Source organism: Hoplias malabaricus, chromosome 5 (genome assembly GCF_029633855.1).
Source record: "Hoplias malabaricus isolate fHopMal1 chromosome 5, fHopMal1.hap1, whole genome shotgun sequence".
Classification (NCBI taxonomy): domain Eukaryota; kingdom Metazoa; phylum Chordata; class Actinopteri; order Characiformes; family Erythrinidae; genus Hoplias; species Hoplias malabaricus.
Window position 1 is genome coordinate 60296421 of NC_089804.1, and position 19687 is coordinate 60316107.

The 19687-nt window shown below is 48.1% G+C and overlaps 1 protein-coding gene across 2 annotated transcripts in view; it reads right to left on the reverse strand.

Annotated features, from left to right (window-relative positions):
* Positions 1 to 1476: 1476 nt before the first annotated feature.
* The window catches only part of zmp:0000000926 (ataxin-1-like), a 38181-nt gene continuing 19970 nt past the window's right edge, over positions 1477 to 19687 (reverse strand). For both annotated transcript variants that reach the window (XM_066673099.1, XM_066673098.1), the window contains exons 2-3: positions 5393 to 6911; positions 1477 to 3661 (exon numbers count right to left, since the gene is read on the reverse strand). In XM_066673099.1, coding sequence (XP_066529196.1) covers positions 3245 to 3661; positions 5393 to 6754 — 1779 coding nt within the window. In that variant the 5' untranslated portion in view covers positions 6755 to 6911 and the 3' untranslated portion in view covers positions 1477 to 3244. The remainder of the gene's footprint in view (positions 3662 to 5392; positions 6912 to 19687) is intronic.

Genomic DNA, 19687 nt, shown 5'->3' on the forward strand with positions numbered 1-19687 from the left:
GGTGTTAGAGAATGTGAGCCAAAGGTACTGGATGGAGGTCCACTGCTCCAAAGAGCCTAGAGCCTAGAGCCCAGTGTTGAGGGCTTATCTTGTCGGTCAGACCCTGGCACTGAGCACCGTTATTTACACCGTTAAAAATAAAGGTGCTACAAAGTGTTCTTTGATCAATGCCGTATAAGAAACACTTTTTGTTCCATAAAGAACCATTTTTGCTATTAGCTTTCAATCAGTAAAGAACATCAAGTGAAGTTTCTTTACACCATAAGGTTCTTCACACTCTCACGTCTCTTTTAACACACATGGCTCTTGATGGAACTGCTGACATCGCTCAAAGAGCCCTTTGTAGCGCTTTAATTTAAGAGTGTGGGGCCCTATAAGAATATAATAATATAATAATAACTGGCCAAACTTGGAATATAACCCAGGTTTGAGAACTGAAATTAGCATTAGCTGGTGAATGTGGAATAGAACTGCTGCTCTAAAACGTAGCCAGTTAGCTCACTCCTAGCCCAGGTTTTTCACGTTAAATTTAGTTTCGCAGTTGAATTTCCGATTCCACCTTAAATGTTCTGCACATACTGGTGATATTCTGCGTACTGTTTTCTCCCCAGAATAATTTACTGGATGGGTACGGACCTGCAGACGTTCTGCTTTTCTTCTTCTAAAGTAGCGCAGTAAATGCTAACATCTGGCCGCTCTCAGTGGTGTGGTGTGGTTTGATGTTGAAGTTTCTGCTCCACCCCCTGAACTCAGTCTGACTCTGATTGGACGGAGGAGTTCGCGCACCTCGGGAATAGATGGTAGCTAAGCTAGCACTTCATGTTCTTCGGCATAAGATCCCACTGGAGAGTGATGCTAATGCGTGTGTAGCATGTTGACCCCACGCCGAGAAGCTAGGCTAAAGGTTAAAGCTGATACATTCACCTCGCCTGAAGGCCCAGGGCCAAGCTCCGCTCAGAAGCGTGAACAGAACTGTGCTTGCAAAAGGAACCATAAACTTTAGAACCTTCTTATTTATATTTATTTATAGCATAGAACACCTGTAATGAGATTTAATATTTATATATTTATATCTTTGTGTTTTTCCACCCAATATTGTTTACTTTAATAAACCTGACCGGGCCACACTCTCTTCTACAGCCCCTCTCGGTTCTAGATATGAACTGTGTGCTAGATAACTACATTAACTGGGCACACACTCTGCAGCGATGTGTATAAATGTGTCAGAACCTACCAAGACATAAAATTCTATTTAAATAACTAAAGGTTCTAGATAAACACTAGACGTTATTAATTTACACAATAGGGACAAACAGGTTCTAGTTATAAAACAAGTTATTAAAATATAATAAAAGGGCCATCAGGTTCTAGATACTACCTGATTAAATATGAGCAAAAGTGTCCAAATACTGAAATTTATTCTGGGAGAATGGCAATGACATTAGTTTAATGTATTATCTAGTACCTCATATACCCCAACTTACCAGTTCATACTTAGAACCTGCTGCATACTTTATGATGATTAAAGTTACATGGTTAATATTTAGAATCAGTTGTTCATTACAATATTATCTATTTACGTAGTTAACATCTAGAACATCTTTACAATTTCACCATTACTGAATCACTTATTAAATACCTAGAACCTATTTTAGTACAGTATGATTGGGCTACTCAGGTAATAATAAACCTGAATCCTACTTTTAATTTCAACACGATTGAGGTTCTCAGTTAATATCTAGAACATTTTTCTTTTTAGTATGATTGCTTGAAGCATGAATTTACTAGAACCTTTTTTACCTGGGTTTATTTCAGTATGATTAATTAATTAGATTCATGTTGTGTGACACAGTTATCTAGCACTTTGGATTCTCTTCCTCAGACATTCCCAGACAGTATCTAGAACGTAGAAAAAGATTTGGCATGGCATGTCAGTATATTCTAGCTCACTTCCCATGTATGTTCCCGTAATGTTAAAGTATACACCCATCTTTCTAGAACAGTTTTACAGAGTTAACCCCTAGAACCTAGAACCAGCAATATCTAGAACCTAGAACCTATTGGCATTGCATTTAAGTAATATCTAGTCAGAATATCTTGGATGTTACCATCATGTTTAACCTAAACATTTATATGTGTACCTAACTCTTAACCAATATGATATCTAGAACATTGAAACATTAATATCTAGAACCCATTGGCATGTTCTTTACATAAAATCTAGTGAGAAGTTCATGGGTGTGTCCATCATGTTTTACTTAAACTTTGATATCTTTACTTCACTCTTAGTTCAGTTCAAGAACCTAGAACTTCCGATATCTAGAACCCATTGGCCTGGCATTTCAGTATCTAATCACACTGCCTTGAAACTTACCATCATCTCTGATCCTCACTGTTACCCAGTTAACATCTAGAACCTAAGGGACTGTAAAGGAGAGTGTTCCCACTGATTGAAAAGAATGACCCTGAAGTAGTAGAACACTGTCGGTAGGCATAGAACCGTAGCTAGAACAGACAGGGAACTGGCGTGGCATTAAAGACTGGGTTCTGATTGTCTCACGTTAAACACTGGACACTGGAACTGTGCATTTTGGGCTTCATTAGCTTTACCTTTCATTGTTACTGTCCCAAACCCGTGTAGCCGATAGAACCCGCTTCTCCTGGTTCTCCAGGTCATGGCTCTGCCAGAGTAACCATGAGGTCACGAAGAAAAATTCAAGTTCATATTATTCAAGTCCTCTCCTGTCCGACTGAGGGTGAGAGGTTCTAGTTCTGGTTCTGATCGTGTTGAGGACATGTGCAGAAAAACAGAACTGTGGCTGCATTCACGTTCCAGGTTCTGACGTTCCTGATACTCCAGTAATCCCTGGTGTTTCCCCAGCTGCTGACCAATGAGGCTGAGGCTGGGTAGAGAACAAAACTGACTGGGGAACCCTGGTACCAGGCCGTTGTAGAACCCCTCTGAGGCCGACAGAGCCGCCAGGTGCCCATCTTCTGCCTCACGGCCCGGAGCTCTGTCTGAAATCAGATCGGATCTCGTACCATTATTAACCATCTCTTACTTCAACAGGGAACCCACCCCAAGAGCGAGACCAGGACCCTGGAACATAGACGCAGCCTGATTTCAGGATTCAGAACCTGGACGTGGCCCAATTTCAGGATTCAGAACCTGGGATGTGGACGCAGCCCGTGCGGTTCCATCCTGATCCTGGCACTTCCTGCTCCCTGCGCAGTGGCTGCAGACTCACTGCAGTCGCAGTCGCTTGGAGCCCTGAGGTAAATCCCTGGTCGGCAGCTCGGGAGCGGACCATCGTCTCTTTCGTGGGCGGGGTTTGTCCTGGCTCTGCGAAGCAGAATCAGGGGGAGGGACCTGGTCAGAGTGGGGCAGTGGAGGTCCTGGGGGCAGGCGCTGGGGCATTCTTTCAGATCCACAGGAGCTGATCCGGGCGGCCTCCGATCTCTGGGCGTGGCCTTGCTGTGCCCGCGGGGCGCTGTGGGCGGGGTTGAGGGAGGGCATCGGAGTGAGGGCGAGGCAGATGTCTCCGGAGCACAGCTGGCGGCAGGGGAGCCCGTAGAGCTGGACGCTCCGCTGGGGGCTGCATGAAGACCACCCTCGGTCCCTCACGAAAAACGGATACTCCTCCAAGACGGTCAGTAATTCCTGCAGGAAAACAAACACACAACACACTGATGCTGGAACATGGCTGTGACATCAGAGAGGGTCAGGCGTGACTCGATGAGACGGCACACAGGGGCTGTGTGTATCAGGAGTTACTCATCGCCCGGGTGAAGAATTAGCGACTGACGTGTCCCCATCTCCGAACCAATCTGTCAACGTCTCATCGACTTAGAGGTGCAGAAAGGGTTAAATCACGTTCTCCACTGGAGTCCTAACTCCCCGTAACACACATGGCCCGTGTGATTGGCTGTGCCTTTCCCTGCTGTCACCTGAGACTCTGGAACTGTCTCAGGTGCATTGTGGGTAAGTTCTCTTAAGGAGCAAAGTTGGGGCTGGGGTTAGAGCGAACTAAAACACATCTGCTTTTAGAAGCCAGAAATACATTAAGAGAAATAAAAAGCAAGCGACTAATCACCAAAACACCCCCCTCCCTCCACCAGGGCCCTGCCTCCCACCCACTTCAGAGTCAGCTGAGGGCGCTCTGCGCGGCGTGCACCGCTGAACCCAGCGTCTCAGTGCGGTCAGAGTGAAACTGGACGCTGATCTGTGCTGATAACAGCTCGTTCTCACAGAGACGTGCAGGAGCTGCTCATGTGAGTTTCTAAAATGAAGCTGCAGTGAAGACGGGGGGTTTGCAAGCTTCATTCAAAAGTGTGATTCCCAATGTGTGTGACACATTTAAAACAAAGAGAGTCCACACTGAATGTGTAAAAGTGACCTGGAGTTCTTCACAGTTGTGGTGAATGGAACCAGACGTCAATGTCAAACAGATACAGATTTATGTGTGAGGGTCTGTGTGAGGGACTGTGTGAGGGTCTGTGGGACAGAGTTAGTGTGTGAGGGTCTGGGTGAGTGTGTGAGGGTCTGTGTGAGCGTGAGACGGAGTGTGTGACTGTGTGAGGGTCTGTGTGACTGTGTGAGGGTCTGTGTGACTGTGTGAGGGACTGGGTGAGTGTGTGAGGGTCTGTGTGAGGGTCGGGGTGAGTGTGTGAGGGTCTGGGTGACTGTGTGAGGGTCTGTGTGAGGGTCGGGGTGAGTGTGTGAGGGTCTGTGTGAGCGTGAGAGGGAGTGTGTGACTGTGTGAGGGTCTGTGTGACTGTGTGAGGGTCGGGGTGAGTGTGTGAGGGTCTGTGTGAGGGTCGGGGTGAGTGTGTGAGGATCTGTGTGAGCGTGAGAGGGAGTGTGTGACTGTGTGAGGGTCTGTGTGACTGTGTGAGGGACTGGGTGAGTGTGTGAGGGTCTGTGGGACAGGGTGAGTGTGTGAGGGACTGGGTGAGTGTGTGAGGGTCTCTGTGAGTGTGTGAGGGACTGTGTGAGGGACTGTGTGAGGGTCTGTTTGAGTGTGTGAGGGACTGGGTGAGTGTGTGAGGGTCTGTGTGACTGTGTGAGGGACTGGGTGAACATGTGAGGGAGTGTGTGACTGTGTGAGGGTCTGTGTGAGTGTGTGAGGGTCTGTGTGAAGGTCTGTGTGAGTGTGTGAGGGACTGGGTGAGTGTGTGAGGGACTGGGTGAGTGTGTGAGGGTCTGTGTGACTGTGTGAGGGACTGGGTGAGCGTGAGAGGGAGTGTGTGACTGTGTGAGGGTCTGGGTGAGCGTGAGAGGGAGTGTGTGACTGTGTGAGGGTCTGTGTGACGGTCTGTGTGAGGGACTGTGTGAGAGTGTGAGGGACTGGGTGAGTGAGTGAGGGACAGGGTGAGCATGCAAGGGACTGACCTGAGTGTTGCGGTCGGCGAGCAGGACCTGCAGGTGGTTGAAGCCGTGGCTGGGCCCAGGTGAGATGAGGAGGATGGTGCAGGTGCTCAGGTGGAACTCAGGTGAGGTGTCAGCACTGTAGAGAAAGTCCTCTGTCCTCAGCTCCTCCACCTTCTTCAGACGGCCCCCAGCCAACTCTATGAGGGACCCCTTGGCGAAATGAGGTAGGACTGCGCTCGGGGGAGGGTCAGGACCACTGAGGATGGAAAAGGAAGGGCGGTGGGATCTCGGGGAGGGCTCCCGCTCCTGATCAGCCCCATGGCTGTTGTGCTGGGAGTGCGGGGAGTTCTGGGAATTCCGCAGCGGAGACGGAGGGGGACCTGAGGGGCTGAGGTTGGAGAGAACCTGAGGGTTCTGCGGGTACAGAGACCCGAGGGAGTAGTAGATCTGAGCTCCGGTTTGGGAGGCACTTCCACTGGGAGGTTCGTGAGGAGACGACTTCCCCGTGTGCGGATCGGAGGCGTGAGCACGGGTGTTGGGAAGTTTGTGCACTCCCAGAGTTCCAGGGTCTGGTTCCTGTAGGAAGGAATGTGCATTCGGACCCTGGGACAGGGCTCCCCTTGCCGTGCCGCGTCCTCCAGGATCTTCCGGTTGCCGCTTCCTTCCGTTGGAATGGGAGCCGGCGCTCGTTCGGGATCTCCCTTCCGTTCGGAAGTCTACGCTGGAGCCTAGCCTCGAGCTGGACTCGGATCTGCTTCCAGGGCCGTCCAGACCATTGGGTCTCCGGCTGGGGTACCTGAGTCTGCTTTCTGGGAGGAGGTCAGGTGGGTAGAGCGAGGGCGGAGGGAATAGATGGTGCGAGGAGAAGAGGGAGGAACCGTATTCCCGCCGCGCCGTGCCGAAGTATGGCCACATTTCCCTGGACTCCACGGAATATGCGCTCTTGAAGGCAGGCACGGAGATTGGCGGCTGCATGCCCAGGGGTGACAGCTCGCTCCGTAGCCAACGTGAAGGAAGATGGAGCGGAGGTTCGCTTCCACTGTCTCTCCAGGAGGAGGGTGACCCCGAGGAACGCCGTTCCCCCGGCAGAAACGGGTGGTGCTGGAGGGACGGCTGGTAGGGCACTTGCCATGGCAGTGGCAGGGGAAGCGGAGGCAGCGGGGGTGGGAGCGGAGGAGGAGGTGGAGGAGGCGGTAGGAGGTCTTTGTCGAACCGGGACTCTCCGCCGCTTTCCCGGCCCTCGGAAGCGTGCTGTCTCCGGCTTCGCAGAGGCGCTGGGAGCTTGAAGTCGTCCTCCAGGGGGCGCTGATCATTGGAACCCTGCCGGGACTCCCTTTTCTTCGGGGGCAGGCACTCTTTGCCACGATCCGGGCTCGGATTCATGGGGCACGGACCCCAGGCCTGAGCGGCCGCACTAGGTCACATGAGCTGCCGGGGAGAACGAGGGGTGAGGAGAGACAGGAACAGTGTCCCTGAGGAACAGCATCACGCTGGGACACACTCCTCACACACACACACACACACACCCGGGACAGCTCACCTGAGAGAGAGAGAGAGAGAGAGGGATAGAGAGAGAGAGAGAGAGAGAGAGAGAGTAGTGTTAGATGGGTTCTTCACACCCCTCTGGCCGACTCTTGGCATTGAGCCTGGTGACGCTGAGCTCATGTGCAGCTGCTCCAGAGCACACAGACTCCACACTCAACTCATCACACTCAGTACAGAGGGGTCACACATTTTTGGGAATCACAGAATACACAGTGTTACACCCACCTTATCCCCACCTTCAGAACACACACACACACACACACACACACACACACACACACACACACACACTCTGCCTAGTCGAACACACTGGAGACTGAACTGCTCTAAATATAACTCACATGTGATTACCACCATTCACAGCACAATACAAACCTGTGAACAAACAGAGAAGTACTCACAGAGAGAGAGAGAGAGAGAGAGAGAGAGAGGGGGGGGGAGTGAGACAGAGAGAAAGAGGGGGAGAGAGATAGAGTGAGACAGAAAGAGAGAGAGAGAGAGAGAGAGAGAGAGAGAGAGAGAGAGAAAGAAAGAGAGAGACAGAGAGAGAGAGAGAGAGAGAGAAAGGGGGGGAGAGAGATAGAGTGAGACAGAAAGAGAGAGAGAGAGAGAGAGAGAGAGAGAGAGAGACAGAGAGAGAGAGAGAGAGACAGAAAGAAAGAGAGAGACAGAGAGAGAGAGAGAGAGACAGAAAGAAAGAGAGAGACAGAGAGAGAGAGAGAGAGAGAGAAAGGGGGGGAGAGAGATAGAGTGAGACAGAAAGAGAGAGAGAGAGAGAGAGAGAGAGAGAGAGAGAGAGAGAGAGAGAGAGAGACAGGGAAAGAGAGAGAGTGAGAGAAAGAGAGAGAGAGAGACAGAGAGAGACAGAAAGAGAGAGACAGAAAGAGAGAGACAGAGAGAGAGAGAGAGGGAGCGAGAGAAGTTTTATTAGACTGATTGAAATGTGCTGGAAGTCCATACTCACACACACACACACACACACACCGTTACCGTAGCGATGGAAAGAACCGGTTGCCGCCCACCGCCTGATTGCCATAAGCTCACCACAGGGTGTACGGGGGCGAAAGTGTGAAAGAGAGAGAGAGAGAGAGAGAGAGAGAGAAATGAACGGAGAAGAAAAATAAATGAGAAAGTGGTAGAGGGAAAGTAAGGATGGAGAGAGAGAAAGAGAGAGGAAGGGAAGGATGGATGTGTGTGTGATTATGTACATTTCTGTGTGTGTGTGTGGGCGTTTCTGTAATGTCTCTAAATTAGACACTTTGATGTTTGTGTGCACATCTGCTCTCCTTTCACTCCTCCGTCTACAGTCTGCCGCCACCCGCTGCTGTCGCCATGGAAACTGAGTCCATACATCCACGCCGACGATGAGTGTGTGTGTGCATGTGTGCATTTGTGTGTGTGTGTGTGTGTGTGTGAGTGTGTGTGTGTGTGTGTGTGTGTGTTGAGGGTTATGCAGGGATACGAAATGCAAAACACACGACTCACGTTGAACAAACGCTTGGGAAAGTTTTCGAAAACATCTGTAACTATGAACACATTACACTCACCCAGTCACACACACACACTCACTCACCCAGACCCTCACACACTCACACACACACTCACCCAGACCCTCACACACTCACCCAGTCACTCACTCACACACTCACACACTCACTCACACACACACTCACCCAGACCCTCACACACTCACCCAGTCACTCACTCACACACTCACACACTCACTCACCCAGACCCTCACACACTCACACACACACTCACCCAGACCCTCACACACTCACCCAGTCACTCACTCACACACTCACTCACCCCGACCCTTACACACTCACCCAGTCACTCACTCACACACACTCACTCAGTCACTCACTCAGACACACACACACTCACCCCGACCCTCACACACTCACTCACACACTCACCCAGACCCTCACACACTCACTCACCCAGACCCTTACACACTCACCCAGTCACTCACTCACACACACTCACTCAGTCACTCACTCAGACACACACACACTCACCCCGACCCTCACACACTCACTCACACACTCACCCAGACCCTCACACACTCACTCACACACTCACCCAGACCCTCACACACTCACTCACACACTCATCCAGACCCTCACACACTCACACACACACTCACACAGACCCTCACTCACACACACACACACTCACCCAGACACTCACTCACACACACTCACTCAGTCACTCACTCACACACACACACACTCACCCAGACCCTCACACACTCACTCACACACTCACCCAGACCCTCACACACTCACCCAGACCCTCATACACTCACCCAGTCACTCACTCACACACACACTCACTCACCCAGACCCTCACACACTCACCCAGTCACTCACTCATTCACACACTCACCCAGACCCTCACACACTCACTCACACACTCACCCAGTCACTCACTCATTCACACACTCACCCAGTCACTCACTCTCACACACACTCACCCAGACCCTCACACACTCACTCACCTAGTCACTCACTCATTCACACACTCACCCAGACCCTCACACACTCACTCACACACTCACCCAGTCACTCACTCTCACACACACTCACCCAGACCCTCACACACTCATTCACACACTCACCCAGTCACTCACTCTCACACACACTCACCCAGACCCTCACACACTCACTCACTTACCTAGTCACTCACTCATTCACACACTCACCCAGTCACTCACTCTCACACACACTCACCCAGACCCTCACACACTCACTCACACACTCACCCAGTCACTCACTCTCACACACACTCACCCAGACCCTCACACACTCACTCACACACTCACCCAGTCACTCACTCATTCACACACTCACCCAGTCACTCACTCTCACACACACTCACCCAGACCCTCACACACTCACTCACACACTCACCCAGTCACTCACTCATTCACACACTCACCCAGTCACTCACTCTTTCACACACTCACCCAGTCACTCACTCACTCACTCACCCAGACCCTCACACACACACACACTCACTCAGTCACTCACACACACACACTCACCCAGACCCTCACATACACACTCACTTACTCACTCTCTGTGAGCTGGGGCTGTCTTTGAGGAGGAGGAGGAGGGAGGAGAAGGAGGAGGAAGAGGGAGGAGGAGGAGGAGGAAGAGGGAGGAGGAGGAGGAGGAAGAGGGAGGAGGAGGAAGAGGGAGGGACAAGGAGGAGGAAGAGGGAGGGACAAGGAGGAGGAAGAGGGAGAAGGGAGGAGGAGGAAGAGGGAGGGACAATGAGGAGGAAGAGAGAGGAGGAGGAGGAGGAGGAAGAGGGAGGGACAACGAGGAGGAAGAGGGAGAAGGGAGGGAGGAGGAGGAGGAGGAAGAGGGAGGAGGGAGAGAGGAGGAGGGAGGGGGGGTCAGTGCTAAAGTAAAGAAACACTGATATTTTTAGCTTGTTCCATTCTTCCTTTGTTCAAGGGGGTTTCCAGGTGAATAATCTAGACAAAAGTACCCAGTGTGTGTGTGTGTGTGTGTGTGTGTGTGTTTTCTATCTGTGGCAAATGATACCATATTCCTGGAAGCTAGAAAACATGTAAATGTCATCAGTTTGATTGACCCCAACTGAAGTAATACCTTCCCCCCCACACACACACACACACACACACACACAACACACACTACTGATTTTGATCAGATAGTCCTTTACAGTTTCATTCTGAATGAAACCGTGTCAGAAGACCTTCTCTGATGTAAACAGCACTGCTCCGAATATTACTCTCTAATATCACGTATTAGCAATTTACACACACACACACACACACACACACACACACACACACACACACTCCGCCCACATCACTCTAAAATCTCATTTACCGCTTCTTCATATTTGATTTTTAATTTCCACCTAAACCCTATAGCACTGTATTTGTCAGTGGACTGAGGGAAGGCGAGGGTTAAATGTGTAACGACTCCAGGCTGATGTCATCTTCCTCATCCATCGTTTATTTCCACCTTAAACCGGTCCGTTATTCACCCGCCTCTCGAAGGGATTTCAGTTCCAACTTAAAACTGTGGCAAGTTTCTTTACTTATTTTCTTTAGTTTAAAAAAACCCACAAACTTAACACCTTCAACACCACCATCATTTCTCACTATTCTCAGCCACGAACATTACACCTTTAATACCGCCTTCTACTCCTCACTCTCTCATTGTAAAACACACACTGCACACACTGCACACCTTTATCACCGCTGTTATTCCTCTTCTCTGCGAATCACACTCGTATTTAATACACACCTTTGTGTCTGTGCTTTACTGAGGTCCTGGAACTCTCAGTCCAGACACTGAGGGGTTAAACACTACACTCTACACCAGCACAACACACACTAACACACCACCAACGCGTCAGTGTCACTGCAGCGCTGAGAATGATCCACCACCACATCACACCTGCCCTGTGGGGGTCCTGAGCGCTGAGGAACAGGGGGGGGGGGTAATAAAGTATGCAGAGCCACAGTTGGACTACAGTGTGTAAGTGTAGAGCCACAGAGACCAGAGCTGAGAGAGGGACAGTGAGGGGAGGAATGAGGAGGTGGTTTAAATGTTATAGTTGATACGGGTACTGGAATGATCAAGGGGAAACACACACACACACACACACAAGGGATGATGTGATGAGTTTTGATTGCACTCAACATTCTCTAACAATGAGTTTTAGGTGATATTCCCCATTTACAGTACACACCATTCCTCTTCACACACACACACACACACTCACACACTCACACACTCACACACTCACACACTCACACACACTCACAGGAGAGAGATGACTGTGTGAAAATAGGTGCCATATATAAATATGGAGTGTAGCAATAGTGTAATTACAAATTTAGATATAAATATATTACACACACACACACACACACACACACACAGTCTTGTATCTGTGAATTGTAGGGACATTACGTAGGCTTCCATTCTTTCTGTGGAGACCTCCATACACTTTTCTATAAGTACTACTAGTTTAATCATCTTAAAATGTAATTATTACGTTATGGGGACACCAACAAGTAGACAAGTCCCCACTGTGTGATATGTTCCCGGAACTTTTACACAAACACACACACACTGTCTGAAAATGTGCTACCATATATAGATATAATGTTTAGCAAGAGTGTCAACCCATATAAATTACACACACACACACACACACACAGTATTTCTATATAGAGTATATGATGACTCATGTATTCACTCGTCCTCTTACGGACGTCAGGTCGTTCAGTGTCACACACAGCTACGCTGCAGACTCCCGTATAGACGGCTTTACACTGCACACAGTCTCTTTACACAGCTCTGGAGCAGCTGCACATGAGCCCCAGCTCACTCCCAACGCCAAGAGTCGACCAGAGGGGTGTAAACCCGAGCCTGTGACCCACAACTGATCACCAACACCGGCCCTGGCCTCACTGAGGACTGAACACCATCAGATCCTCACAGCTATGTTCACATCTCACAGGTAGATCAGCCTCCACAGTGCTCCCTCTCTCTCCAAACCGAGTTGGGGGTAAGCGCTGGTGTTGTTGCTAGGTTACGTGTGTTTTGCGGAGTGATACCTGAAGAGCTGCCATTATCGTGTAATATTGTCGCTCTTGGAACGTCTCTCAGCCAATCACATCGCAGGGTCAGGACTAACTGAGGTATAATTGACTTTAAACTGCTTGTTGTTTCAGTTTATTGAACCGTGTTGAAAGTCATGCAGTTATTTCATTTAACGCAGATATTTAAGTAAAAAAAGAAAAAAAAAAAAGTATTAATGCTCTTTATAACGCTCTTTATAACAACTCTCTGAAAAGAACATCAGCGAATAAGAACAAGCCACAGGCAGCGTGTGGGCGTGGCTTATTACAGACTCCGCCGGCCCCTCCCCAAAGCTCCAGTGTTTCACTCTGAGGGCGAGGCCTCGGACAAAACACAGTTCTCACTGCAATCAGAGACCTGACAGATTCTAACACCAGTAAACAACCTAAAAGCTTCCTGTACATTACTCCCACCCTCACAGCCCTCAACAATGAAGATGAAACCTCAGAAGAGTGAGGCTGGGCCCGCAGTGCATGCTGGGAGCTTCTCCTGAGTGAACCAAAGCCCCGCCCACGGCTTCTGATTCTGAGCTAATGTTTTACAGCGCAGACAGAGGATTAATTACCGCAGGTCTGTCCCTGAAGAGGTAAGCTTTGAGAAGAGATTTAAAAGAGTTCAGAGGAGTCCAGTGAGACAGTCCTGAGCGTGGAGAGAGACGCGGACCGTAGGGGGTTCACAGTTGAGGAATGTGTCCTGGTGCGGTGCTGTGATCAGCGTCGCTGTGGGTGACGGTGTGTGTTTCTGAGACTGAGATGTGCTGATGCAGGCGGGTGGCTGTAGTGTGTTTACAGTGTGTTTACAGCGTCGCTGGAGTCCAGACGTTATGTGATGAACGAATGTGTTGAATGAATACAATGGAAGAATTGTTTTTTTTGGTCCTTGGCTTTTCCTGAGCTCCCCCTATCTGCTGCTGAGTGTAATTAACGTTTACAGTACTGTCGGGAAATCATGTCTCACACTCTCTCTCTCACACTCTCACACACTCACACATTCTCTCTCATACTCACACATTCTCTCTCACACACTCTCTCTCACATTCTCACACACTCTCTCTTACATTCTCACACACTATCACACATTCTCTCACACTCTCTCTCACACACACTCTCACATTCTCTCTCACACACTCTCTCTCACACACTCTCACATTCTCTCTCACACACTCTCTCTCACACACTCTCACATTCTCTCTCACACACTCTCTCACACACACTCTCATATTCTTTCTCACACACTCTCTCTCACACACTCTCACATTCTCTCTCACACACTCTCACATTCTCTCACACCCTCTCACACCCTCTCTCTTGCACTCTCACACACTCTCATACTCTCACACACTCTCATACTGTCACACTCTCTCACACACTCTCTCTCTCATACTCTCACACACTCTCTCTTACACTCTCACACACTCTCATACTCTCACACTCTCTCACACACTCTCTCTCACTCTCCCTAACACACACACTCTCACTCACTCACAAAATGTCTCTGACCACAAAGACACACACTCATGAGAAATGAGGCAAATTGAGCAGTGCTCCTCTCTCTGTGAGAAATACCACTGTGTAAATGTTGTCGAGTTCAGAGGTGTCCTGCTGAGCTTGTGAACAGTGGAGTAACGTAAACTCAAACACAGCCCCAGAAACACACACAAACGGAGTGTTTACCTGCTTTATTTCCTATTATTCAGCCATGGTTCACGCTGAAGAACCTACTGTTCTTTGGTTCGAGCTCAGTACTAATTTTTCTGGTTCACAAACCAGCTTCTGTCAGCAGTAACACGGCGAACAATTCCAAATTCAGTTCACGAACTGGAACCATTCCGTTTCCTCGTTGGTGGAAAAGCACTATGTGAAATATGGCTGAACTAACAACGGATGGTGCAGCAGCACCACCTTCACTCCAGCCGTTATAACCACAGCAACCGACAGAAAAGCACTCATTACCAGAGTCAATGTCCAATGCTAAACAGTGAGCTAATCCGGCTAAAGTTAGCAGACAAGTTAACGCTCAAAAACTGACTATAACACTTCCGTCAACAAAGCTTATCACTAACTAGCACCGCAGCACGTGAAAAACAAGGGCTCCAGTGTCTTCAGGTCTGTTTCAGCTCACTCTACTGTGTAAATTCAGTCCAGTATTAACTCCTACAGCCACCTAAAGTCACCTTTAGATTTTAAAAGAGATCTCCCTAAGAGCACTCTTTCATCAGCAACTAATTTCTTGCCTAAACCGTGGGGCTGGTCACTAGGGGGCGCTGGCGGAACTTTAATTACTTTTTTTTAGCTGCGGATTAGAGAAATGAGTCTGTTACAAATGTAAAATAATGTGTAATACATCAAATATACAGAGAAAAGAGCTTCCCTTTCATTTCTGTTGCCACTGGGTGATGTTTCTTTTGGCTGCTCTGCTGTAGAGGGCGATATAGAGCGTGTTCAGTGATGGCAGGAGTTCAGCTGATCAGAAATTTACTGAGAGAAAATGAACACGTAGCAATGTAAAATCACACACACACACACACACACACACACACACACACACACACACACACACACTTAAACACACACACACACACACTCAAACACACACACACACACACACACTCAAACACACACACACACACACAGACTCATACATATACACACACACACACACACTCTCACACACACACACACACACAGACTCACACACACACACACACACAGACTCACACACACACACACAGACTCACACACTCACACAGACTCACACACTCACACACACACTCACACAGACTCACACACACTCACACAGACTCACACACACACACTCTCACACAGACTCACTCACACACACACACACACACACACGTAATGATTCATATAATGCGTCCTATATCTGATTACAGCTGTGGTTTATGAGTGTTTTAGTGTTTAATGTCAGTTATAAATGTCAGTTTTCTGCAGCGTGTGTTAAACTGTACTGAGACGGATGTTGAAGCTGTTATTTGCACAAACAGCGCCACCTAGACTACTTTTCAGCAGCTGGCAGTGGGGTTACTTTGGAAAAACATCATTTTGAAAAGAGTTACTTAAAATACTGAGGTTTATGAAGCTGGAGGGAAGAGTGTGTGATCAGTGTTTGACCCCAAACACAGACTTTATTCATCAACATTAAACACACACACTGTAACATCTACGAAACATTGCTAATGAAACAAAAGTCAGTACACGTTTTACCCATATGTTTATTATAATAGTGACCAGTTCGTTTTTCTACAATAAAGTAACTCTTCTCTTTTTTCTGGACCACACTTCTCTCCACACACACACAGTAACGCAGTCATGAACGGAGTCTGATCTAGGGATAAAGTGACAGTTCAGATTGTCACAGACACTACGGAGTTAAATCAGTACATGATATGACATCACACAGTTTTTAATTACATTTGTATTGTGTTTGATAAAGTTTTGAGTTGGTGAAATATTCAGATTACAACCATTCACATCATAAAAACTATTAATTCATTCAGACTAAAACATTCCTACTCTCAGCGTTTACATTGCCATTAAAGTGCTCACTCCCAGGAAGTCCTTAGGGCTCAGGGCAGGATTTTGGGACGGTGTGAGGCTGCTCTGTGATTGGTTAATGCTGTGTTTGATCTCTCTGTGGAACTTTTCCTGAGAAGTCGCTGGTGACCTCTGGCCTAGATTCAAAGTTTCTTTTAATCTGAATTTTTATATTTGAAATTATCAAATACCACACACAGATACTTCAAATATAAAATATTCAGGCAAAAATAATATTTATGTCTTTGATTTAGCTCCTTAACAACACCCACATCTCCCCAGTCACAGGGGCATCGCTGTCTCTGAGGAAGAGCATCATTTCCAAACTAAACATATCCCAACCTCCAGGTCTCTCCAGGCCCTTCGTAACAAACACCCCACTCTACACATCTCTACAGCTCTACACACCTCTACACACCTCTACAGCTCTACACACATCTACAGCTCTACACACATCTACAGCTCTACACACCTCTACAGCTCTACACATCTCTACAGCTCTACACACCTCTAAACACCTCTACAGCTCTACACACCTCTAAACACCTCTACAGCTCTACACACATCTACAGCTCTACACACATCTACAGCTCTACACATCTCTACAGCTCTACACATCTCTACACACCTCTACAGCTCTACACACATCTACAGCTCTACACACCTCTACAGGTCTACACACCTCTACACACCTCTACAGCTCTACACACATCTACAGCTCTACACACCTCTACAGCTCTACACACCTCTACAGCTCTACACACCTCTACACACCTCTACAGCTCTACACACATCTACAGCTCTACACACCTCTACAGCTCTACACACCTCTACACACCTCTACAGCTCTACACACCTCTACAGCTCTACACATCTCTACACACCTCTACAGCTCTACACACATCTACAGCTCTACACACATCTACAGCTCTACACACATCTACAGCTCTACACACCTCTACAGCTCTACACATCTCTACAGCTCTACACACCTCTAAACACCTCTACAGCTCTACACACCTCTAAACACCTCTACAGCTCTACACACATCTACAGCTCTACACACATCTACAGCTCTACACATCTCTACAGCTCTACACATCTCTACAGCTCTACACATCTCTACACACATCTACAGCTCTACACACATCTACAGCTCTACACACCTCTACAGGTCTACACACCTCTACACACCTCTACAGCTCTACACACCTCTACAGCTCTACACACCTCTACAGCTCTACACACCTCTACACACCTCTACAGCTCTACACACATCTACAGCTCTACACACCTCTACAGCTCTACACACCTCTACAGCTCTACACACCTCTACAGCTCTACACACATCTACAGCTCTACACACATCTACAGCTCTACAAACCTCTACAGCTCTACACACATCGACAGCTCTACACACCTCTACAGCTCTACAGCTCTACACACCTCTACAGCTCTACACACCTCTACAGCTCTACACACTTCTACAGCTCTACAACTCTACACACATCTACAGCTCTACACACCTCTACAGCTCTACACACCTCTACACACCTCTACAGCTCTACACACATCTACAGCTCTACACACATCTACAGCTCTACACACCTCTACAGCTCTACAAACCTCTACACACCTCTACAGCTCTACACACCTCTACAGCTCTACACACCTCTACACACCTCTACAGCTCTACACACATCTACAGCTCTACACACCTCTACAGCTCTACACACCTCTACAGCTCTACAAACCTCTACACACCTCTACAGCTCTACACACCTCTACAGCTCTACACACCTCTACAGCTCTACACACCTCTACAGCTCTACACACGTCTACACACCTTTACAGCTCAACACACCTCTACAGCTCTACACACATCTACAGCTCTACACACATCTACAGCTCTACACACCTCTACAGCTCTACACACCTCTACAGCTCTACAAACCTCTACACACCTCTACAGCTCTACAAACCTCTACACACCTCTACAGCTCTACACACCTCTACACACCTCTACAGCTCTACACACATCTACAGCTCTACACACCTCTACAGCTCTACACACCTCTACAGCTCTACACACCTCTACACACCTCTACAGCTCTACACACCTCTACAGCTCTACACACATCTACACACCTCTACAGCTCTACACACGTCTACACACCTTTACAGCTCTACACACCTCTACAGCTCTACACACTTCTACACACCTCTACAGGTCTACACACCTACAGCTCTACACACCTCTACACACCTACAGCTCTACACACCTGTATACACCTCTACACACCTACAGCTCTACACACCTCTATACACCTCTACAGATCTACAGCTCTACACACCTGTATACACCTCTACACACCTACAGCTCTACACACCTGTATACACCTCTACACACCTACAGCTCTACACACCTCTATACACCTCTACACACCTACAGCTCTACACACCTTTATACACCTCTACACACCTCTACACCTTTATAGCTCTACACACCTCTACAGCAGTACATAACTCTACAGATCTACACGCCTCTACACCTCTACACACCTACAGCTCTACATAACTCTACAGCTCTACACACCTCTACAGCTCTACATACCTCTACAGGTCTACATACCTCTACAGGTCTACACATCTCTACAGCTCTACACACATCTACACACCTCTACAGCTCTACACACCTCTACAGCTCTACACACTTCTACACACCTTTACACACCTCTACAGTTCTACACACCTGTATACACCTCTACACACCTACAGCTCTACACACCTCTATACACCTCTACACACCTACAGCTCTACACACCTTTATACACCTCTACACACCTCTACACCTTTATAGCTCTACACACCTCTACAGCTGTACATAACTCTACAGATCTACACGCCTCTACACCTCTACACACCTACAGCTCTACATAACTCTACAGCTCTACACACCTCTACAGGTCTACACACCTCTACAGCTCTACATACCTCTACAGGTCTACACACCTCTACAGCTCTACACACATCTACACAGCTCTACAGCTCTACACACCTCTACAGCTCTACACACTTCTACACACCTCTACACACCTCTACAGTTCTACACACCTCTACAGTTCTACACACCTATACAGCTCTACACGCCTCTACAGCTCTACACACATCTACACACCTCTACAGCTCTACACACCTCTACACACCTTTACAGCTCTACACACCTCTACAGCTCTACACACCTCTACAGGTCTACACACCTCTACAGGTCTACACACCTACAGCTCTACACACCTGTATACACCTCTACACACCTACAGCTCTACACACCTCTATACACCTCTACACATCTACAGCTCTACACACCTGTATACACCTCCACACACCTACAGCTCTACACACCTGTATACACCTCTATACACCTCTACACACCTACAGCTCTACATAACTCTACACTTCTATACACCTCTACAGCTCTACACTCTTTATTAAACATCAATAAAACACACACATCACAACAGAAACAACCAACAACAACAAACACATTGTGATAATTATCAATAAATACCCATCACAACGTA